The 26,127-nt window shown below is 40.0% G+C and overlaps 1 protein-coding gene across 1 annotated transcript; it reads left to right on the top strand.

Annotated features, from left to right (window-relative positions):
* The first annotated feature begins 954 nt into the window (after window positions 1-954).
* Window positions 955-3,024, top strand: LOC147437527 (uncharacterized). Its single transcript, XM_086485960.1, has 2 exons — window positions 955-1,682; window positions 2,569-3,024. The coding sequence occupies exons 1-2, from the start codon at window positions 999-1,001 to the stop codon at window positions 2,875-2,877; spliced, it is 993 nt and encodes a 330-aa protein (XP_086342086.1). The 5' UTR covers window positions 955-998; the 3' UTR covers window positions 2,878-3,024.
* Window positions 3,025-26,127: the final 23,103 nt, after the last annotated feature.

Here is a 26,127-nt window from a genome sequence, read left to right as displayed (position 1 = left end):
ACCTACACAGACTTTGATGCTTTGTTTGTCTACACTCCTGGTCTCCACAATAACCGTTCGCAATGCGCTAGCAATTGCATGCACGTCTTCTTTCAAATTAAAATTTAGTCTCATTGCAAAGATTGCGATGCCATCTAGTGGCACTTCCCTCATTTCTCAAATGATGGCATCGCTCCATTATATATAGAGAGATGCTTGGACGAACACCTCACTCATCAAGTGAGTGCTTATGCTTGAATCTTGTACTACACAACTTTCAAAATGGTATAAACTTTTCCGCAAGGCCAACCAAGCATGACTACTTCGAAAAAACTTCTTGTGCTGATCATGAGTCTCTCTCTCTCTCTCTCTCTCTCTCTCTCTCTCTCTCTCTCTCTCTCTCTCTTAGACGTCTTGCTAGAGTAGCTCGTCGGCGCATAGATCTTTGTTCCTACCTTGTCTCTCTCTCTCTCTCTCTCTCTCTCTCTCTCTCTCTCTCTCTCTAAGGATTTCTATGTGGTAGTTAGAGCGGATCCGCATGAGCTGGGGTAGAACCCCAGCCTGCTTTCGTCAGCAAACTACGCCCAAGGTTCTCAACTCTGCTGATTTCGGCAGAGTTGAAAAATCGCTCTTCTACCCCGTTGCGTTGAAGAAACTTCGCAAAATTATGCTGGCTGCAGTTCCGCATGAAGACAAAATGATGACGACTGGCTGGGGGTTTACCCCCGCCGTGCGGACGCGCCCTTAGGTTGTTTACTCGTCGTGTCCAAGGTTGGGTGCGCATACGTGGAGGCCAGGGGGCATTGGCTGATATGCTGGGCAAAAAGGGCGGAGGCTAAGAACTTGGACAGCCGCTACCCCGACCAAGCTCGGACGGGGTGTGTGATGCATGCCCCAAAAGTGACGGGCAGGCACGTATTCAGTGTGTATCCAGCCTTAAAAAGAGAGTATATCCAGCCTTAAAAAGAAAAAGCAGAAGGCGACGACTAACAACTCTTCCTACGCGCGTGTGCGCAGCGATGGAGTACGCGGGGCGAATAGTCGTGCGGATGGGAGCAGCCAGAAAGCGGGCGGCACTGAAGAGCAGCGGGCTAAGGAGGAGGGCCATTCACCTGCAGGAAGGAGCCACCACCATCTTCTGCTGGGTACCGAAAGAGCTTGAGGAAGCCATAGCCAGCAGCAGCAGCAAGAAGGAGAAAAAGAAAACGCAGAAGGAACAGCAGGAGAAGCCAGCGCTTCTGTTGCTCCATGGATTCGGAAGCAACGGCACAGACGCCTGGGCGGGCCACGTCGGCGCACTCGCCAAACACTTCGCCCTCTTCATCCCTGACCTGCTCTTCTTCGGCGACTCCATCACGCGTAGCCCGACAAGGTGCTCTGAGCTCTTCCAAGCGGAGTGCATCCACGCCGCCCTCCTGCAGCTGGGTGTGACCACCGCCTTCGTTGCAGGCCATAGCTATGGTGGCTTTGTAGCTTATCGCCTCGCCCACCTCTTCCCTTCCTTTGTCTCCAAGCTGGTCATCATCGCCTCCGGCCTGATGATGGACAGTCACAGTAACGACGCCGCCCTTCAGAAAACGGGAGCCTCCTCCATTCACGACATCCTCGTCCCCTCCTCCCTCTCCACCTTTAAACAGACCCTCCAACTCGTCTTCAACAAGCCCACTACCATCCCCGACTTCGTCCTCATGGCTCTTCTCAAGGCAAGTCACGGAGAGAGAGAGAGAGAGAGAGAGAGAGAGAGAGAGAGAGAGAATCATTTAGAGAACACATGAAGTCATGGGTTCAATGCCTCGCTTCGACGTCTCATATACGGACTAAAACAATTGGAACTAGTTAAGGGGGGGACTTGAACTTTAGTGAGCAAGGAGTGAGCATAGTTACATGTTGGCTGAGCTAATCTTCTTGTGTGTGTGTGTGTGTGTGTGAGAGAGAGAGAGAGAGAGAGAGAGAGAGAGAGAGAGAAGAAGAAGAAGAAGAAGAGTATTTTAACGTCGTAGGAAACTATCCCGATTCCCAAGAGACCTTAAAGATTTATCCGACGAGGAGAGTTGAACTCAAGGCCTGTTTTTCAAGAGGGAAATGGCATAACCAATCTACCACACTTTTGTGTGTGTGTGTGTGTGTGTGTGTGAGAGAGAGAGAGAGAGAGAGAGAGAGAGAGAGAGATCCACTGACCATACTAGCTACATGGAACTTTAAAGGAGTTCCACAATTTAACTAATCACCTCATGTGAAGATAAAGAAAGCTTTAAAGGAGTTCAATGTATCGATGAGAAGCATTTGTGGGCCTCATTGTGGATGCTTATAAACATTATAGTAGCTTCTTATTACACCCAACATACATAGATAGTCCTAATCAATCTATTAACCATAAGATGTTTAAAATGGTTTAGTCCAATTTTTCTCCATTAAGGTTCGTTAAGTTGTGATCAAGACTAGAAGCCTTTTTATAGAGAATCCATTGCTCTAATCACCACTTTACCATGCCCCGTGTACTATAAATTTATTATAAACTAAGTAACCTTTTGAAGATAGCATCAAATGTTACATAGATCATCATGTTGTGTTTCTTAATTTGTTGTGCAGAACCCTAATCGAGATCATCAGTTGGATCTAATCAATTCAATTGAGCTTGGACAAGATGAAGTACCAACTACACTACCAAAAGTCTCTCAAAAAACACTGATCTTATGGGGGGATAAGGATCAAATTTTTGATATCAAGCTTGCTCATACATTGGAGGAATACATGGATGGAAATGCTCAGCTCAAGGTCTTCAATGGAGCAGGACATGTGCCTCAAGTTGCACTAGGTTTCAATGATGAAATCATCTCATTCCTCACAAAAGACATGCTAGATGCCTCGTCGACACCTAATGTACTTGGTGATGTTTAGTTTGAGCTAGAATTACCTTATTAATAGCTACATTGAGTTTTTGGTAGCTTCAATTCAACCAATTGGTAGAATCAGAAAGCAAAGTAGAAAGTAATACTGTGTAGATTTGGCTCTTTCTAAATTAAGAGTTTCTTTAACTTAAGCACTTACCTCTTCTTATCTTTGTAGATCTTCTTGATTGTGTGCTGGCTTTATCTTTTTCATTTGCATGGATATTAAGGTAATTTCAGAGCAGCTCAAGCCTCAATAAATTTTAAGTTTCAACAAAATTCAACTCAGATCTACAAAATGAAGATATCACATTTACACTGTCAGTCTTAGCAAGAGAAAGAGCATGATTAAGAACGTCCGATAGTTGGGAAAAAAAAAACAAAATTCAAACAAAGAGTCATGCATATCACTACTACACATTTAAAAGATTACAAACAATGATGAATCATCAAATTTTGAAAACATCTTGCCATTGGTATAAGGCGCATGGGTATTATATCGACTATGATATCGATACTTATACTAACAAAAAATATCAACGTCATTTGGCCAAAAAAGATTTTGAGACCCTCACGAGCGTGCGCGCGCGCACACACACACACACACACACACACACACAGAGAGAGAGAGAGAGAGAGAGAGAGAGAGAGAGAGAGAGAGAGAGAGAGAGAGAGAGCATCTTGGAAAGAAGGTAACCGTGTTCCTCCCCCTCCCTTCCCTTTCTTCTTTCCCTTTTGAAATACCATTAGGAAAAATTTGGACTCTCAAAGGGGCTTTATAAGGAAATTTGACTTTGCTTGATCTCTTGTTCAAAGTGGGCAACCCGGTGAAGTACATAACGTGGAGTTGATTTGTAAAAGTTATGTCCTCTCCATTGAAACGAAAATGTGGATAGAGATTCTATTTAGAAGACCAAGTTGTCACATCAGAAAATAGAATCTGATGGCATGCTATATATCAATGGTTAGATCACGATGAGTACATTTTAAATCCAAAAGGTCCGACAAGTTTTGCTTTCATTTGTAAAAAATTTACCGTGCACCCATTTTGGACAAGAGGGAGGAAGTCAAAGTCGTTATAAGACCCATGTGAGAGTCCAAAATTTTCCTAATGACATGCATGGATGCACTCTTGTGTGTGTGCGCACACACAAAGATACATAGCCACAACAAACATGCACATGCATAGATCTTCTCATTATAATACATGAACATAGACGCAAATCACACACATTCATATACACATGCAAAGATTTATCATATATTGTTTAATTCTCTTAATTTTGTGTGTTAAGTATACTTAGTTTGCTATAATACATATTTGATATTTTCATCTCTTTGATTTTCTTTGTTAAGTTGTTTATTAGGTTTTTAATTAATTAGTTATGCCTCTTAATTCTGATTTTGTTAATAATTTTATTTGCTTGCTCAAATTTGTTACTTAGTCACCATGTCAGGTTTGCATAAATTGTTTATAATGAACTTTAAGCTTTTGCTATTTTGGATCAAGAATTAGTCTTGCTTGGGTGGGCCTTGTCATAGTGGCTAATAAGTGACTTGGCACGAAGTAAATGATTTAAACAAATTTACTAAGAAAAAAGCTTTTAAAAAAACATCCAAACAAATGGATGAAATGAAAACCTCATTTATTCATTTAATTGTAAAGCACACATGCACTATGTATTTCAAGATAGAGCATTAACCTTATAATTGACTTCTTCACTTGAACAAGTTTGTACAACCAAAATCTTGCCTTTGAGAAAGTACGAAAAAAAAACAAAATCATTGATTAAATCTTTTGCACTATTTTCTACATAATAAGATAGTGTACAATCTGTGTGAGAGTGCCATACAAAATTATGATGGAGGGTGGGCACAATGTCTCTCCAAAATTTATAAAAAACGAAAGTCATACCTTGTCTTGTAGTCCATTTCTTACTACATAGTCATGGTATTCAAGAGCACAATAAAGAACTTGAATTTCTCTTTGGTAACCTGGTGTTGGCCTCGGACTTTAATCACTTTGTTATCAATGCGCATTTCACTACAATTCAATATGTCAAAATAGCTATATCTAATAATTAAAACTTTCACATGAATGATAACTTTCACATCTCATATACAATTGTATTTTTTTTGTAAATGGGATTGCTCTATAGACATCGAGTTAGGTGGCAACCAAAAAGGTCATGAAGCTTTTGTGATGGCACCACATTTGGCATATATGTATTGACTAAAGCATTGACAAGCACAACATGCTTCTCCACAAGTCCTTGCCTAGCAATGTCATCATGAATTCTCTCACCCATATGAAGGTCTTACGTAAGGTCATAGGTCTTTAGGCTACAAGCATAGGTAATTGCATTTGGCAAAGGGCCTTCCTTATGCATTCGACTGAAATAGGCTAGAGCTTCCTTACCACAGCCATGATGGGTATATCCTTTAGCTAACGTATTCGAAGAGACGACATTTGAAACAAAAAACTCATCAAGAACTTTATGTGCTTTGTAAGGGCTCCACATTCAACATACATATCGACTCAAGCATGCCAAGCATATATATCAGGTTGCTCCAAGAGCCCCTGCTATCATCATGAACTTTGTCACCCGTGTGAAGGTCTTCCATAAGGCCACATGCCTTCAAGGTGGAAGCATAGGTGATTACATTTGGAGAAAGAACATCCCTTTGTAAGTGGTTAAAATATCCCAAAGCTTCCTTGTCATAGCCATGTTGAACATATCGTGCAATTAACATGTTGCAAAGAGACAATGTTTTTTTAAATAAAATCCTCATTAAGAACTTTATGTGCTTTTGTAAGGGCTCCACATTTTGCATAGATATAAACTGAAGCATTTCCAAGCACAACATATTTCTCCATCATAGCATACTTCCGTAAGGGCACCACCGTTAGCATACATATTGACCAAGGCATTGCCAGGCACAACATGTTTCTTCAATAGCCCCTGCTTATCATTCTCCTAGTAGTGTCATTATGAATTTTCTTATCTGTGTGAAGGTCTTGGGTAAGGCCGCAATTTGTTTTGAATAGCCCAGAACTTCGTTTCCCAATGTGGACAAATCCTTGGATCAAGGTGTTCCAAGAGACAAAATATTGAGCTTAAAGACTTATCAAAAACTTTATGTGCTTTTGCAAGGGCTCCACATTTGACATGCATAGGAACCAAAGCATTGCCAAGAATAACACAATTTTTCAATAGCCTGAGATCGCATTCTAAATTGTGTTACCCAAATGAAGGTGTTGCATAAAGCCACAAGCCTTTAAGGTGTAAGCATAGGTGATTGTATTTAGAGAACGGCCATCCCTTCACGTCTAGTTAAAAGAGCCTGCAACATTCTTGCCACAACCATGTTGGGCATATTGTGCAGTTAGTATGTTGCAAAGACATGAAATTCTAGACATACAGCTCCGCGAGAACTTTATGTGCTTTCATAAGGGCTCCACATTTTGCATACATAAAGAGCAAAGCATTGCTAAGCATAACCTTGTTTATCTAGCAACGCCTTTCTAGCAATCTCATCATGAATTGTGTCACCCGTGTGCAGGGCTTGTGTAAGGCCACTTCATGCCTTCAAGGTGTGAGCATAGGTGAGTGCATCTGGAGAAAGACCATCCCTTTGCATCTACCATCACGTTGAAATAGCCCAAAGCTTCTTCTCAAGAGAATACATTTTGGACAAAAACTCATCAAGAAATTTATGTGCTTTCATAAGGATGCCACAATTGGCAAACCTATTGACAAAGCATTGACAAACCTATCAAGAAATTTATGTGCTTTCATAAGGATGCCACAATTGGCAAACCTATTGACAAAGCATTTCCAAGCACAACATGTTCTTTAAATGGCTTTTGCCTAGCAATATTGTAAGCTCAACTCTCCTTGTCGGTTGAGGTCTCTTGGGATAGTTTCATACGACATAAAAATACTCTTCTTCTTCTTCTTCTCAGCCATGTGAAGGTCTTGAGTAAGGCCACAAGTCTTCAACATGCTATCATAGGTGAATGTATTTGGCATAAGCCTTTCCCTTTGCATTTAATTACAACAGTCAAGAGATTCCTTGGCAAAGCCATGATTTGCCCATCAGTTGATGTACTGTTTGCAAAGCTTGATAGGTAGCGTGCTAGAGACAAGCGTAATCAATATCCAAGAAGTAGTGTGCCTTCCACAAACGTAGCAATTATGTGCAACGTGGGTTCATTTCATGGAATTTTCTAAGGCTAACCAAGTAAAGATAAATATGGCCCTACAAAAACTAGCATAAGAGTCTAGAGAGAGTCTAGCACTTGTTCTTCCAATTCTCTTTAAAAAGTCGTTGGTGCCCATGATTAACCATGCTCTTGAGAAGCTTTGGGGTCTGAAAGTAAAAAAATCATCCTTCCCTCTATATTCATGAAGGAGTTACCATATCAATTTGACCATAAGTTAGAAACAATTTCAATTGGTGGAATGAATAATGACCTTCCAATGGAAGAGAAAGTTAACTTTTGTGAGTACTGCTAAAAAAAGGTTTCCATACTCACCTTTGGATCATTTTGCATACCTTCCCTGTGAGTCCTCTAACTCCCGGACATTCTCGTAAGGTCCACGACATATTGAGGGTTAACTTTCAGTCTTAGTGGAATATATGTGGCCATGGCTCGGATTGAGCATGGTGCTTATGTAATGGTTTTTCTCATATTAATATAACCTCTCACATATTGTGAAATTTGCAAAAACAAAAAGTCCATACCTCTATTAGTCATATAATTTTACAAAAGGCTACTTGCATCTGGTCATGGTTGATACGCTCTTTTACCTTTGTAAGAGATAGAAGTGATTTGCATGAGGAATTGGTCTTGCAAGAAATTATGCCTCGTGATGGCTATTGTCACGTGATGAGCCTGAATTATATCTATTGAAACTACCATGGTTACAACCTTGAGTCTACATTAGGCATGATAAAGAGTTGGATTTGGGAATATCATATTGCACACAAGCTTTTACACAGAAATGAGGAAAAAAAATTGGGTCACCTTTATAGATAAGATTGGAGTTAGGGGCCTACTTAAGCTTGTTGGTAGAAGTCAATAAAAGGTAGCCAATTCTCACAAATTCACGGAAACTCAAAGACTATGTTGAAATTTTCTTTAGCTTTAGAGAGTCTACTCAAATTCACTTATATGAGAGTACAAACTTTAGTGAGGTAATCAAGGTGATTAACCTTATATTGCTTAGATTAGTGAATGACAATTATCTAAGATTATTTTTATACATTTATATAATAAATTAAGAAGTATTAAGATATTGTTTATTATAAATTAACTTCATTCATATATTTGAAATGCTAAAATATTAGTTCTTTGATTAGATTACATTAAGCTAAAACTTTCATATATTTAATTAAAATTAAAGGATTACTAAGTTAATAGAAAATTTAATTTTCAAAGCTTTAATTATGTTTAAGAACTTTAATTTTCAATTGATTTTTTTGATAATATTACTAGTTTTAGAATAGAAAAAAGGTGATTTTAGATTTAGATTAAAAGGAAAAAATACGCAAAATCAACTTTGAAAAATATGTGATAATTTTTTTATTTTTAACATTGTTAGCAAGCCATGATAATTATATAGTAATTGTATTTATAATTTAAACATTTATTGGAGATTTTTTTAAAAATTAAGCCTTAAATTAAATGGAGAATATACTAAATGAACTTGGAAAATTATGAGATGATTCATAGAGTTGAAACACATGATTACTGTAATAAAAATATCATAATTAGAGTTTTAGTTGAAATATTCATTAGGGTTTTTAAACTTTGATAGTAAACTGAAATGTAAAGTAATCACAAAAATTTGAAAACTTATGAGATAATAGTTCAAACATGGTGCCAAGAAGATGAAAGAAAGCCATAATCATACTCTTAACGCAAATACTTCTTACAATTTTAATTTTCTTATTTGATAATAAATCAAAAGAAGAATTTATAAAAATAACTTAAGCTTATGAGATAATTTTCACAATTTAAGCACACTATTAGACAACTGTGCAAGATACCAATATCAAAATTAGATTAAAGAGTGATTCCAAATAATGTTTTTGGATTACGGCATCATGAATTTGCTCTTTCCATATGGAAATGTTAATGCCATCCAAATTCCTTATGTTGTACACATCTTTCTCACAAGAAGAGGCCATAACTGCAAGACTTGAATGTTGGAATTAGGGTTGCAGAGAAACGCACACAGCTTGGAGAAGTCGAAGGAAGCTCAAGGCACACAATAGAGAGTGTGTTACTTAGTGTGCAATGGAAAGATAGATAGCCCTAGAGTGATGGGCATATATACAATGCACGGGGGAAAAAACCTCCTAAAGAGGGAAAAAATGCCCCGGCGGTCCTAGTGTGTTCACACACATCACTACCACATGTATATGGTAACAAATCCCCCCTGGAGTGATGCGGTGAACGAGAGCTGGCACATGAGTAAAGAGAAGTGCCATGCCCTGAGGACTGGATGAGTCCACAAAGGGGAGTAATCCCAAAGCTTTGTGGAAAGCTTCAAGCTTCTCACGAGACAATGCCTTTGTGAAAAGATCTGCAAGGTTGTTCTGTGTTGGCACATAAGCCAAGCTGATCTCTCCTGCTGAGAGCCTCTCCCTGACATAGTGGTAATGCACCTCAATGTGCTTTGTGCGAGCATGAAAAACTGGGTTCCTCGCAACTGCCAATGCGCTCTGACTGTCAGTGTAGATAGTGTTGGTAATGTCCTGTCCAACACCCAAATCAGCCATAAGGCGTCTGAGCCATACACACTCAACCGTAGCTGTGAAGACTGCCCTGTACTCAGCCTCACAACTCGAAGTGGCCACAGTAGGTTGCTTCTTGCTCAACCATGATATACATGAACTGCCAAGCATGAAACAAAAACCACTTGTGAACACTCGCGTGTCAAAACAACCAGCCCAATCTGAGTCCGAAAAAGCATGTAAATCTGGCGGCAATGATTCCCCCTTGGGATAAAACAAGCCAAGATGTAAAGTGCCACTAAGGTAGCGGAAAATCCTCTTGACAGCCTGCCAATGCTTAGACCCTGGGCTATGCATAAATCTGCTGACCTGTGAGACTGCAAACTGAATATCCGGCCTCGTGTTGCATACATAAATGAGGCAGCCAACAACAATTTGGTAAAGAGTGACATCAGCAGGATCGCCAGCATCATGTAGACTCAACTTCAAACCTGTTTCCATGGGAGTGGCAATAGGTTTGCAATCCTCAAGTCCAAACTTACATAGCAATGTCTCTATGTAACTTTTCTGACACAAGGCAATACCACCATCACACTGCTTAAACTGTATACCCAAATAATGATGCAACAGCCCCAAATCTTTCATCTTGAAAGTAGCATTCAAATCAGCCTTAAATTCAGCAATATGTCTCTCATTTGGTCCAGTGATCAACAAATCATCAACATAAAGAACCACAATGAGAAGTACATCACCCTCACGCTTTACATACAATGTGCTTTCTGTTGGATTGTTACGAAAGCCTCGTTTAACCAAATGAGTGTCAGCTTTCTCATACCAAGCACGAGGAGATTGCTTCAACCCATACAAAGCCTTCTTACATCTGCACACTTTGTCCTCTTGTCCTTTTATGACAAAACCACGAGGCTGCGTTACATAAACTTCCTCAAATATGTCACCATTCAAGAAAGCAGTAACAATGTCTGATTGATGTACATCCCAACCAAAATGAGCTGCCAATGCACATAGAAAACGTACAGTAGTCATACGACAAGTGGGAGCAAAAGTCTCTTCATAATCTATGCCTTTTTGCTGTGCATAACCTTTTGCAATAAGTCGAGCCTTATGGCGATCGATCTCACCATCCGGCTTGCGTTTCAACTTGTAAACCCACTTTATACCAATGGCCTTTTTGCCAGGAGGCAAATCACATAAAGTCCATGTGTCATTTTCTATAAGTGCATCATATTCTGATTGCATGGCAGCCATCCATATTTCTGAATTCTGTGCTTCATCAAAAGACAGAGGCTCCTCAACATCATGTAAGCTAGACACAGCCAAAGCATAACAATCTGATGCATAAGATGCATGGCGAGAGCTTGAATGAGTACGACTAGTCAAAGGTGCATCCAATTTACTGTCACGCAAAGTGTGCACCAGCCATTTTGGCATACCTCTAGCCTGCTCATTTTCAGCCCTTTCCTCATCAAGTACAACATGTACATCTGCATCAGTAATAGGCTGATCTAGAACATTTTCAGAAACCCCCATAGGCTGTACATTTGCCTCATTAGAAATTACATTGGTATTTCCACCACTGAAAAGAGGCAACAAAGTGTCATAAATGTCATGTGAGCTTACATTACTGTCTCTAGTACATCACAACAAGGGCTGAACAGAATCTTCCACAAACACTACATCACGAGAAACCAGAATACGTTTTTTTTGCGGATGATACAACCTGTAACCTTTGCTTTCAGCACTATATACAACAAAAATACATTTGACAGCCTTATCATCCAATTTTCTGCGCTGCACTTGTGGCACCAAAGCATATGCCAAACAACCAAAAACACGCATGTGCTCAATAAAAGGATTTCTATCATGCCATGCTTTATATGGAGTAATAGACTGCAAAGCTTTCATAGGACACCTGTTAAGTACATAAGTGGCACACATGATGGCCTCAAGCCAAAAAGAATGCGGCAAAGCTTGACTTTTGACCGTACATCGTGCCATTTCCGTAAGTGACCTGTTTTTCCTCTCAGCAACACCATTTTGTTAAGGTGTATAAGGCACTGTACATTGGTGTTTTATCCCATGACTAGCCAGAAATGCATTAAATTCATGAGACATATACTCCCCCCCTCGATCTGAACGGAGGGTGCCCATAGTACATTTCGAGACATTTTCAGCCATAGCCAGAAATTGTTTGAAGCACATAAAAACTTCGGACTTCACTTTAAGCGGAAATACCCATGCATGCCTGGAGTAATCATCAATGAAAGTCACGAAGTACAGGTAATTGCCCAAGGATGGAGTTTGCATGGGCCCACAAACATCACTATGCACAAGCTGCAACCTGCATGTGGCCCGAACTGAACCATCCTTTGGAAATTTAGAACGCTGCATCTTACCCAAAATACAGCCTTCACAAACATGTTTGACAGGTGCTTCAAGAGGCGGCAAAGAAGCAACCATATCAGATTTCTGCAAACGCAGCAAACTGGAAAAATTTAGATGACCAAAACGTGCATGCAATAGTTTTGCATCTGAAATAGCTCTTGAATCTGCAACAGCATTTGCAAAATTTTGTCCACACTTGTCATACAAAGGGAGCTTATACAGCCCACGGCACAAAAGCCCAGATGCAACAATTTCATCACCAAAATTGAGATCATGAACTGTACATCTGTCACCACAAATTTGAGTACAAGTCCAAGTCTAGCAAGTGCGGATACAGACGAGAGATTCTTCTTGATCCCAGGTACATAAAGTGCATCAACAAGTGTGAAGGAACTGCCATTAGCAGCAGTGAGCACAATCTTTCCAAATCCCTGAACTGGAAAAGAGGCGTTGTTGGCACAAGTGACTGAATTCCCATGAGGGACAGACTCGAGAGAGGTAAACAATTCACGATGTGAGGTAATGTGCTTTGTAGCACCACTGTCGAAATACCACACATGTGAATCTGTAGCAACTGACAAGCGTGCATCATGGACAATAGGATTGTAAGTGCACTCTGCACTAAAAGCCCATTCTGCAACAATGGTGAGGAACAATGGTGCACTTCATAGACAGCGCAATCAATGCATGAGCATGCGCATCCTTAACATCCCAATGAGCTTGTTCTACCGTAGGCAAAACAACTCTAACAACAACAATCCTTGCAGCAAGACCTGCAACATCCTCAACATCGCCTACATCCTCAGAACTTGGATGTACATCAATGCCCTGCACAATGTTCCAGACACCCTTTGACACAAGAACATGTTGCATCATATAATCCCACATAGGGTAGTTGTCCCCATCCAACCTGTCCTCAGCAGCAAACATCTTGAACACATCTGTGTTGCTGTTGTCAGCGATGGTAAATGCTGCACCTAATGTGAAATCTGTGTTGCTGTTGTCAGCGATGGTAAATGCCGCACCTAATGTGAAAACTGCCTGAAAATAGGAGAAACGGAGCGGGAACAACCTGTGCTATATAGCACAAACCGTAGAAGACTATAAGGCACCTGTTATGTAGAAAACGGCACTGATAAAAATTCTGCACAAAATGATGAAATAGCCTGTGCAGTACTGCATGTAGTGGAAACGGAGGCCAAAATGAGCCCAAATCAAAATTCTGAGCCGACCAAGCTCTTCGAGTTTGCCCAAAATATTTGTTGACCTGCGAACGCTCGCCAAAGCTCACTGAAATCGGAGAAAGTGAGCAGGCGTGTGCTGGAGCAGCTGGCGACTAAGCCCGGGAGGATGTGACCTGCTCTGATACCAATTGTTGGAATTAGGGTTGCAGAGAAACGCACACAGCTTGGAGAAGACGAAGGAAGCTTAAGGCACACAATAGAGAGTGTGTTACTTAGTGTGCAATGGAAAGATAGATAGCCCTAGAGTGATGGGCGTATATACAATGCACGGGGAAAAAACCTCCTAAAGAGGGAAAAAATGCCCCGGCGGTCCTAGTGTGTTCACACACATCACTACCACATGTATATGGTAACATTGAACACTATGGCAAGAATCTTGAGAAATTTTGGTAAAAATCTCCTTTGTAATAGAAACAAAATCTCAAGTCAAAATGGGGCTCAAAATACCAAAAAAATGCATAAAGTAAAATTGCAAAAAAATCATGGCAAAGTCTCCTCTATATAAGGAGCTAAAACTTAATCCATGATGCACATAAAATCAACAAAATATTGACATGTAGGTAAACTGTGCATAAACCAAGGCAAAGCTGATCCAAATAGACCACCAACATGGTGTCAAATGCACCTAACCCTCTGTATACATAACCTACGGGAAGACCTCACAAGAGGGTCGCTCCAACAAACTTGTATCATTGAAAGTATATCAACATTTGAGAATACCCCAGTGCAGAGAAAACCTCACCGTGACCCTTCAAAAAGCTCAATAGACACAAAAACTATACTCAAGCCTTAGAAAGAACTATCTTCTAAACCAAGTCTCATAAAAGGCCGGGTAACTACCAAAATTCCAAAGAATGACTCAAACAATATACGAGGATAGTGTCCACCACTCAACGTAAATGAGTGAACCATGTACAAATAAGTGTTAGATGAGATGCAAGTAGTAAGTCGTAAAATATGCGGGGATAAAACTCTCAAAAGAGTACACATAGCACTTGTAAGTTCCTACTACACATGTAGCATGCATACTCCCAAAGAAAATCTATAAATTGTATCAAAATCTACCTTATAGACCTATATCCAACAAAATACCTATAAAACTCTGTTTGAAGTAAGACAACTAGGTTGAATTCATGTAGACTAGAGACTCAAAGTCTCAAAACTCGACCACAGATGTCATACATCAATGCCAGAGGCATATAGCATACCACAATCTCTTTGAAAAATGCAGAGAATTGGTAATCCATAGTAATACATACACGACCGTGTCCCCCTATAAACCTATGAGCCAGTGTAGAACATGTGTGTCGATGTCAATCCAAAGCCAATGCCATGCCTCCATCATCGGATGGAGCCGCTAATTAACTAGCTTGCGGGCTAGCTTGCCAAGAAGCCCAAAAAATGCCAAAAAAAAAAAACGATGCCAATGTTGATGTGGAAATTGAAAGGCTTGTTTTGAGAGATATAAAATGTTTCTCTCGCTCAAGGACTTGATGTCGATGCTGCGCAAGGAGTCGACGCCGAAGTGGGAGATGTGTGTTGAAGTATTAATCTATATATCTTTTTCACAACTTGAACCATATGATTCAAAAAGAGAATTGACAAAGATAAATAGAAATGGGCACATACATTTTTTCCATTAAATATATGTACATTTGAAATAGAATTTTGATGTTTTATCACATCTAGGAAGAAAAAAATGAAGTAGCAGCATTATATGTTTTCCTGCTTCATCTTGTAGAACATCATTTGAATTCAAAAAAAAAAGAAGCCAGAATCCTTCCTTGCAAGCATCATGCAAACAAAAAAATGATTAGCATTTTTGTTTAGGCATGGAATGCAGGCATAGGACGGACGCAACACTTGTTATCCATGTCCCTCTTATCCATGCATTCAAAATTGTTCAAAGATGACATAAACTTCTTATCTAGAGCCATATATGCATATGGTTGGAAGGAGTAGATACTACAATGATGTGTATACAAACTTTGTTTATGGAATACTTCATACCATGTTTAAGGGTAGGAATAGACTCTATCACAAATAGCTTATAATGAGTACAATTATGGGTTAGTGTCAGGCATAATGTTTAGCTAATTGATAGATGGAAATACTCGTGATTATAGTAACAATCTTTGAAAAAGTGTTTATTAGAGTACTTTATGTAAAAATGGAGTTAATGCTTTATTTGCTTGACTATTCATTTCTATAAATAAGAATTACTTTTAACTCCTAAATCACACCTTTATATGGATATACAATAGCCTACTAAGCTTATGGACAATCAAAAAATTGCTACAACTATGACAATCTGCAATCTATTCAAAGTTGACCTCAAAAAAAATATTCGATTGAAGCATAAGTAAAAGTAAAGGATTTTTAGTCATCACTTTTACTAAACAATATATTACTTTTTCTATAATGGAAAGCAATATAAATTCTTATCAATAAAAAGGGAAACTTCTACCTTTGGCCATAGCATTAAATGAACTATGCAAGTATGAATGTACAATATCACTCTGTTGAAATATAGCCAATGAAACTAAGGCCAACGAGAGTGAGAAAAAATATTATCAATAACTTGGGAAGCCGAGGCCAATGCGTTTTTATCAAAGGAAATTGAGTTTTCTTCCATTTATGTGAAGTTGATTACGGGTTTTTTGCTTTCTTCCAATACTTGTAGTTATGATGGTTGGATTTGTGTGAAGCGTCGTCAGTAGAACTTGTTACTAAGTATTGATTGTAAGCTTGTGTGTAAATGTGTTCAGAGTAAATCCTATTAGCTTTTCTTCTACCACTTGCTGGAAAAATAACGCCTCTTGTGAAGGTAACAATAGCACAGAGCACAACCATGCATGGGCTCTAATACCATAATTGTGCAAGAGTGAGTAGCTTCAGTGCAACTTTGTTTGCTACAACAATTTGGTGCTTTAAATAACACAATAGAGCGCAAATGTGTGTGTGTGTGTGTGTGTGTGCGTGCGGGTGTGTGTGTGAGAACATATTAAATAACAATAGAGGGTAATAGTCCTTAGTAAATCAAATTAAAATGACAGGATTATTTATGAAGGTATAACCTTTGCATGGGAATTTAAGAGTGTGATTAACAATTTCAATCTTGTATCCTAGAATACCTATGTAACCATGTTTGGCCGAGAGTTTTGTAGCAAATAAGTCCCAAGGAGACCTTCACCAGTTCTACCTTCATACAAGGTTACCACCCTCAGGTAATACATAGTATAGGGCATCATAGGCCCATATGAGCTATTCCATATGAAAATACCTAGGTCAATTAGTCCCCAGTAAATAATACCACAAGGATATTAACACACTATTCCTAGAAATGTGTGTGTGTGTGTGTGTGTACACAACGAGGAATCAGAAACGACATGGAACGTGAGCTTGTCATCGCTAGTTTATTTGTTATGCATTTGTCCAGGCGAGGCAGTTTTTGTTGGAGTTGCTTTTTGCAGGGCTGAAATCAAATCCACTAGGTTTTCCTTTAAAAATAAATAAATTATATTAAAGTTTTGAAATAGTATGTGGTTCCCACCTTGAGCAGGGGTGTCTACCCCAAAGAGGATATAAAGTTAGTAGTCAAAACAAAAACTATGTTTTTGATCACGAATCCTCATTTGCAGGGTTAATGATTTGCCAAAACATGTGGTAGAAAAAGATTTTTAACTACTCAGTGAAAGTTTTATCTAAGGAAAACATTATTTTCCTTATTTAGTGAAAAAAGGGGGAAAGAAAAAAAGCCTTTAATCATTTCTCCTTTTTCAAAATTTTGAAACTTTTTACTTTAAAAAACTAGTATTTATCTTTCGGTTTTTTGTTTAAAAAAACCACTAACTAAAGATTTGTCCTTGGCTATAATATAGTGCCAAGGTGAGGTTTGAGTAGTCGTAGTGAGAAAAGGTTAAGACTATAACTTAGCAGGTAAGTTCCTATAATTTAACTTCGTAGCTCAATGTCCAAAAACAATGTGAGGCAAAAGGAGTTAATATTGTGTTCATAAACAATGTGTGTGTGTGTGTGTCTGTGTGTGTGTGTTCCCGCCCAAACCCATGCACAGTCACTGTATGAGACAACCTCTCCGTATGAGGCAATAGGCCCCATAGAGTGGGACCTATTGCCTCATGAGAGAGATGATGGTGTTTGTGTTGGCTTTAGTCCTAGGCCAATCAATTTTATTAAGAGATTGAATAATGGTATTTATTATTTTAGGTTTTAGAAACCCATTGTGCATGAGCTTGTTAATTAGTTTAGAGATTTCTTCAAATTCCATAAGGGAGTCACTAGAGGAGTACATTATAAGGTAGATAAGACATTTAGTCATGGACTTTGAAATTTGTAATTTTTGTATAAAATCCATTTGAGGAATCTAAGATCCATCTAAATTTATGTTTATGTGCTTTGTAAGTAGGAAATAGTACAATTAGTTTTTTGTTAACATGATTGTAACCTACTTCTTGAAGTCGAGTTGTAAGTAAAATCCCAGTATCATTTGGGTTAAGAGAAGAAATGAAGAATTCATCACCATTCAATCTTTCTAGTGCAGCCAAGTGCACCAGCTATTTACAAATAATTGTGGCTATATTTTCAGCCTTGTCCAGTCCCACAATCATGAATTTAGATGAAAGATCTCTAATTTTTGTGCGTATATCGAGAGTATACCAAGTAGTGTCAGTACTAAGCCACCGTGGGTTCAAGTTTACTACTTTGCTCGAAAAAGTGTGAAAAATTAGTTGAGAGAGGGAGTGGATTACCTCTCACTCCATTTGGATTTTATTAACCAAGTTGGTTAAGCAATTATGAAGGGCAGCAAAGGCTAAGTGAAGGTTAAGTGGAGGGAGAGGAATATGATTTAATCCTTTGTTAAGCAAAGCAAGAATCTTATGATCCTCGCAAATGTCTAAGTTTGAAGTACACATGTGTGAGCCAAATTTATCAAATTGTGACGTAAACTCCATATGATCAATGCAATTACAAGTAGGAGTAATGTGTAATCTTAAAAAGTTAGTATTGTAGAAACAATTTTTTAGTGGATATGTGTATTTCCAGCCAAACATAACTGAATTAAGTATCACCAAAATTTTAATGAAAGATTTTCATAAAAATGGATTTAGGTGGATATAATTCTACAATTTTGTTAACAAAGAGACATGCACAAAAATCTGGTTTTGAATCTCCTTCTTTCTATTCAAAATCTTCTTGCCCGCCAAGTTGGTAATTACCTAAAAATATTAGAATCACATATCAATAAGATGTTTTACAAGAATTTTTTTGGCTCTACCTGTACTAGTATAATTTTTAGTTTTTCCTCTTCCAAAGTTAGAACTAGAAGTAATAGAGGGAGTCAGAAAAGAATAATTCCAGGTGATTAAGCCAAATGATACTTGGTTCACATACAAATGATACTTGATTCACATACAAATGATACTTGATTCACATACATGCAGCTATGTTGTTGAGAAATTTATAGGCACATTTGATATAAGGCCTATAAATATTCCAAAAGGCTTGGAATGATTTATGCCGTTAAGAAATTTTGGCATTACCTCCTTGAAAATAAGTTTGTGTTTTTCACAGACCATCAAGACCTTTTATACCTTGTCAACAAACCATGCAACATGGGACGAATCATAAGATGGTTCATCATATTGTTGGAGTTTGACTTTATCGTAGTGGTTAAGAAGGGGAAGACGCATCTTCAAGCAGACCACCTCTCTCGATTACCTAATAAAGACGATCCAGAGGGAGTGGATGATGATCTACCAGATGCATATCTCTTCAATATAGAAATGGTACCCCAAGAAATTGTCAAGCTACTATCATAGAACTATCATAGAAAGTGGGAAATTCAATAAAATAGACCTAGACCTTAAACAATGAACAATTTGCCAAGCTAAGAACTTTCAGTTGGTTGGAGGATGTTTATATAATTTAGGCTCCGACGGCATTCTAAGAGTGTGCATAAACCCTAAGGAATATGAAACATATTTGTTGGAAGCGCATATTCAGGCGTTAATGTTTCATTGTTCAGCCACAAAAACTTTCCAATGACTGCAACAATTAGGAGTGTGTTGGCCGACTATGCGCATTGATGTTCACAAATATGTCACTAGTTGCATCAAATATAGATCAAGCCCACCCATTGAACAAGCCACATTGTTTCAGATAACGCTTACGCCAGAATGGAGTCAATACATTGTTGACTACTTAGAAAGACAGACGTTAAATATCACCAAAGCATGACAGAGAACGATAGAAATAGAAGCTCGTGATTTCACTCTTATTGAAAATCAGCTTTATAAAAGGGAAAAGGATAACCAGCTTAGGTTGTGTGCAACGGAGAACATGTACGTTCCAATCCTGGAACAAGCACATGGAGGGATTATTGGGGGCCATTTATCAGGGGAAAAGACATCAAAAATTGTATTAACATTGGGAATATGGTGGCCAACATTACATATGGACGCAAACGAGTACAAAACGATGTGAGTCTTGTCAACGAACCAACGTACCAATAAAACAGGATGAGATGTCCTTACAGCCAATGATGGGAGCCAGAGCCTTTGCAAAGTGGGGAATAGACTTTGTAGAACCAATATCACCCCTTGCTTACAAAAGACATGCCCAATACATCATTGTAGCCACAGATTATCTCACAAAATGGGTAGAAGCAAAAGCTACACAAAAAGCTGATGCCAGGACTACTTCACAATTTCTATATGGAAATGTCTTTGTTAGATATGGTCTACCTATAGAAATTGTCAGTGATCAAGGCACACATTTCATAAATGAGATTATTGAAAATCTTCTTGAAGACTTCATGATAGTTCATAAGAAGTCAGCTCCCTACCACCCATAGGCTAATGGCCAAGCAGAAGCTACAAATAAGACTCCATGCACAATCTTAACTAAGATAGTATCAGAGTCTAGAACGGATTGGGATCAAAAACTACATTCAACTTTATGGGCGTATAGAATTGCTTACAAAACCTCAATAGGCACAACACCGTACAACATGGTGTTTGTACTTAATATTATACTGCCTATAGAATTCTTAATCCCAACCCTAAGAGCAACAAAATGTCTAGAGTGGATAGGTCATGAAATGTCCTCACGTATAGATGACCTTGAAAAGTTAGATGAGCTTCACTTGAAAGTAGTAGCTTCTATCTACGCTCAAAAATGTCGGCAAAAATAAAATTTTTATAAGCATTTACGCTCCAAAAAATTCAAAACACGACATTATGTCTTGGTAAAACAGCATGCAAAGAAATCTAAAAAGCGAGGGACGGGCCCCTTTGTGATTAAAGACTTATCACCAAGTGGGGCCATCAAGATTGCTACATTGGATGGGGAGGAAATGCCTAACTGAATAAGTGGTTGCCGCCTAAAAAGATTTCATCTACCACTAACCCCAAATATGCTCCAACAAATCCATTGTTAACCCTCACGGCTCACGGACGCCCTATCACCTACAACGGACGTTCTAACCTACGGCGGACATTTTGTTATTTATTTGGTAGAGTCAGGTACCGGGCTTGTCGGTCCAATAGGAAAAGGGTAAGAGTGATCGCGATGAGAGGCGCACTCTAACTGGAACATTCAAGGGATTAGTTGGCTAAGCATGGGTGCCCAAGTGTGAATGGGGCGAGCTCATATAAAAGTCAACTAAACCTAAAATTCACTCATTCTCTCATTTTTGCAATAGAAGAGTGCTCTTGCTTCATCTCCATCTCCATCTCCATCTTCTCCTTCTTCATTTCCTTGTGTGTGTGTGTGTGTATGCGTGAGAGAGAGAGAGAGAGAGAGAGAGAGAGAGTGTGCGATCAAGCATTGCGACGACGGCATGGTGGCGGCGAAGCGGTTGAGCGCGGCGAAGCAGCGGCTCCTTCTTCTTTGCGGCGAGGAATCCTCCACGAAGCAAGCGTAGAGCGGTGAGTGACACACCATTTCCTTCTTTGAGCTTACTAGTTTAGGCTTGTTGTGTGCTTGGAGCCATTTGTGGCTCGCACACGGTGTATCGGCATGTTCCTTGCATTGACATGTGCGACATACGCGAACATTTTTGGTGCCGTTGCCGGGGAATGCCGTACATTAAGCTCGAGTAGCACTCTGTGCTTCTCCGTGGTGCAATTTCTATTGTAGGAAAGGTAAGGAAGGAGTGTGTGTGTGTGTTGAGAAGAGAGATTTGGTGTTATACTGTGTGTTTTTTTTATTAATGGATTTTTCAAAGGTACTGTGTTTATTCTCTGTGTATTAAGGTTGTTAGTTTTCTTTGTTAATGGAGATTTCAAAGGTACTGCGTTTGTTCTCTGTGTATTAAGGTAGTTAGTTTTCTGTGTACACCAAGTAGGAAGTAGATTAGTGAGAGTTAATAGAGTGTGTTAGTGTGTAACAGTAGGTGTATTAGTTAGAAGTAGGTAGATAGAGTGTGTATGTGCTCTCGCGCAGGCCGCGACGACCTTATCCTTTATATAATATATATATATATATATATATATATATTTAAAGGTAGGACCGTGATTGGGAATATCTCCTAGACCCAAGCCCAAGCTCATGCTCAGGCCTAGGCCTCAGTCACCTTTAAAAAAAAAAACGAATTTTAGCTTCACACGTAGCTAAAAATTGATTTTTTTGAGGACCAACGGAACGTCGGATGCCTGAAAATTGTGCTGTAAAGCACACAACGACCCTCTAAGTGATATGCTCATTTCGAGCTATCACACACTTTAATCAAAAAAATCAAACATTAAAAAACATTAAAACACGTAAAAAACACGAGGGAAAACGGACGCTTAAAAAAGGTAAGCGGTTAACCTTCGAGGTTATTTGCCGACGTTTGTAGGGTGCCAAAGGCACATGCATCTGCGCTCTGGTCGTGTGCTAGAGACGGAGCAGCTAGAGAGAATTTCGACTTACGCGAGTTCTCAATATCCACCTACTTTAGGTTCTGGGCCCTCGGCGGGGACCCAAGGTAGTACAAACCAAGACCCGAACATAGCGGCTAGTGACTCTTCCTCTGACTACGACGTCATGGAGGGTTTCCCAATGCCTAATCTCGATAGCTGGAGCCAAGACATGCATGCCATGGGTCCTCGGTCCAGGCCGAGCGTGCTTAGCCGCCTGAAGGAAACCTTTAGTAGAGCCACTCGCTCCGAACATGGAGCTAATGATGTAAATGAGGGGGGTATGGAAGTAAATTCTCCTTTCGTGACAAACGTAGACCCTATACCGTTAGAGAATGTGCACGTGAATACTTCATTCACAGCACCTCCTGAATCTTCAGAGTTATTTCCCTCCGAGGTCATATTACCCGATGGTAGAAGCCTTGCCGAAGTGCAAAAGGTTGAGCGATATATCCTTGCAGCGAGGGAAAAGGAAGTCGAGAGCTTACGCAAGGGGGAGCAACGAAGAGAGTTAAAAGCGAAAGCTCCTATGTCAATATCCTTGCTAAGAGAGCAATCAAGTGCTCCTAATTTAGCAACCGCTAAGGGCCAACCCCTAGAAAGCAACATTGCATCTAGCTCAAAGGACACCCCTAGCACCTCAATCCTAGATGGAGTGTTCGTAAATGAGAACTGGGAGTACAAATTACAAACAGAGACTTTGACTGACCTATACACAGGTCACACCTATCACGTGGGTTGGTTAAATGTCCTACAATCCACAATGGGTGCTACTAGTGTGGAGGATCAACAGCAAAGAGTTTGTGAGGTCATCCATAGGGTTATCGAGTTAGAGAGACAGAACAAGGGGATCGACATGCCTTCAACGGGTCTCATGAGATTCTTGGATACGAGAAAGGCTAAACAAACGACCTTATCGTAAATGGAGACTCCCTTGGTAAGTCCAATGGATCCTCCATATGTTGTTTCTCTAGGGGTCTCAGTGCAATCTGAGCCCACAAGTGATAGCTTCACCTTTCCAAGTCTAGCTCATCTTTCCCTTGATGACACCACGGCTACTATGCCTACGCCAATGATGGGCATGCCGAGAAACACGCCGTGGACCTCATTTGTTAGTAAAGCACCGCTACATGGTAGCTCAATGCCTGCAACAATACCTACAAGTGTGTACCAATCGTATGCACCTATGGGTCATCACACTCATGTAGTCCCTACCCCTCCCATTGTTTCAACTACCTATGCTCCACAACCACAATACACAAGTTCTTATTTCCATGGGACTATACCGGCTAGCATTAGCATGTCACATCCGACGTCTGCTATGAGTAGGGCCACCCATATGAACTATGGACCACCATATGGCACAACATCGTACCCAACGTGGAATCCAAGGGCTTCCTATGCGCCAAGCCCAATGCCAATACCTACTCCACATGTAGTCTCTGGAGCACCTTCAACCACGGTGCCTGCTCACTTAGGTGACTTGGCAACATTTGCTCAAGCTATTGGTCGATCTATTGCTGAGAATATGCGTAACACGCCTGATAGAGAGCCTAGAAGTAAGGCAGTACAAATAGCCAAGCTCACACAAAAATTTAGTGGAGACGGGGATGTGAGAAAGCATATCGAAGTGTTTGAACAAATATGCGATTATCTAGGAGAACACAATGACCTGCATAAGAGTAATGCTTTAAGCTTAACCTTAAGTGGAAAGGCTAGGGATTGGTATAGAACCCTAAGGGTGGAAGAAAAAACGATTTACCCTACTCTTAGGAGACTGTTCTTGAAAGAATACATACGAGAGGGAGTGCTTTGGGGTGTAGCCTCTCAGCTCCAGAAAGCCCAACGAGAGGAAGGAGAGTCGGTGAGAGACTTTATAAGTCGCTTGAAGCATTTGAATTCTCGTTGTAATCCAAATGAGCGCTTCAACAATAACCAATTGCTTGATAGATTCATTAGGGGATTACGACATGAGGATATCTACAATGCCTAGTCATTAGAGGTATCACCACTTGGGAAGCAGTCACCACCAATGCGATCCAATTGGAGGATAATTTAATGATTCAAGGAGAAAGAGTGTTTGTTGAGTCTAAATCTATTAGCTCACAAGCATCAGGGCATCAGCCAATGACCCTAAAGCCTATTGCTAAGGAGCCAAAGATATCTGAGATGACTTTAGTAGATCTCACCAAGGCTATTCAAGAGAGTCTTAGAGACAATCGTGCTCCGCAAAACAATCATATGTATCCAAGAAGGGAGCAGCAATGGTGCTCAGTATGCTATGGACCGCATAGTACCAGTGAATGCCCTACTTTTAGAGTAAAATTAAATGGGAACTGCAATGCATGTGGAAGGTATGGTCATCAAGCTAAGGATTGCATAGTATTTAAGCGCACGATGGCCAATAGACCAACCTTAGCATGGATAGACACACCTCGAGTGCCTACATTGATGCCGGCCCCACCCCTTGAACAAACAGCACAACACATGGTCCCTAGGGCCCAAAATGTTGTTCAAACAACACCCTTACCACCTCCAGTGCTAGGACCGCAACCACCACATCCGAGAATCACTTCTGTGAATCAAGTGGGTTGTGAGTAATCTATTTCTTGTTTGGAAGGCTGTGAGGAAGATATAGATCCTAATATCGCCTATGGGATGGATGTGCTTGAAGAAAGTCCACAATACTACATGAAGGACTATTGGGGACAAGTCAAACCTGTATATCAAGTAGCTGCTCTTGCGGCAAGAGGCCAAAATATCAATTACACTGCTAAGAGACCACCTCTTCAATGCTATGAGTGTGGAGGTCCACATCGTGTAGCCGAGTGTCCTATTAGGCTACAAAAGAGCGCCACACTAATGCAAGCCAATCAAGCGATCACGTCTACAATGCCGATACTCATGTGTAATCGATGTGGCATAAATCATTTGATTGCCCAATGTCCAAACAATCCAAATGCACCGAAGATCACGCCATTAAACTTGATTGAAGTTACCGAGGAGCCATCACCAAGTACACCCGTGGTACTAGTAAACGTACTCACATGATCGATGCTCCAAAAACAAAATTATATTCTTGACGAAAGAGACACGGCATCAATTGCCCAATCTTAGAAAAAGAAGAAAACACGAAGAAAGAGATCGCCAAAAGCAGCGAAGTCAGACCCCAGTTCAAAGACCAACATAGGGACTGGTGACGACCCCGTATATATGAACGATGCTGAAGAAGATTCTGATTCAGGTGAAACCATGGAGACCAAAACGACCACTAACATAGAAACCAACAAGGAAGATCTTCATGAGCAACAATGGCCAGGATCCAAAAAGAAGATAGGAACTTACCCAAACCCTACAGAGGAGATTGAGCGAGTCAAGCAATTAAGGAGTTTGGTAGAAGATACCCAAAGGGATCTAGAACCAGCACCTAGGAAGATCCAGATTACAGACACCATGTTCCCTACGCAAAAACAACCTCACCAAGTCCATAGACCCTTGGACATACCTAGTGTCATCCAAGAAGAAAGTGACTTAAAGTCATGGGAAAGTGGGCGTACTCACTTCTTGATGGAAAGAATGTTTACAGAGGGACTACCTGATCTTATCGAAGAAATGGAGATCCCATCTTCCCCACGTCAAGGGACTGAAGTCCAAAAGCTGCCGTTAAACATTGCCAAATTGATGGATTTCATGTCTTCACAAGTTAGAACCACCATCATGTCCAAACTATATAAAGACCATGAGCTAGTCTCAGCTCTTCGAGCCTTCCTCAATGGAGAACTAAAGTTTGGGCTACCACAATTTGCACAGATGGATGGAGTTGGGGATATGCCAATAGAGGAGGAACACTTAGATCCACAACCCAACCTAGATGAGAAACTTGTTATAGAAATACCTGTTAACAAGTTGGGACAATACTTTGAGGGTGATGAATCCAATGCGACC

Source organism: Adiantum capillus-veneris, chromosome 17, assembly GCF_014529385.1.
Source record: "Adiantum capillus-veneris isolate H3 chromosome 17, ASM1452938v2, whole genome shotgun sequence".
Taxonomy (NCBI): Eukaryota; Viridiplantae; Streptophyta; class Polypodiopsida; order Polypodiales; family Pteridaceae; genus Adiantum; species Adiantum capillus-veneris.
The sequence above is the reverse complement of the archived record's forward strand: the minus strand, read 5'-3'. Positions and strand labels throughout refer to the sequence as shown.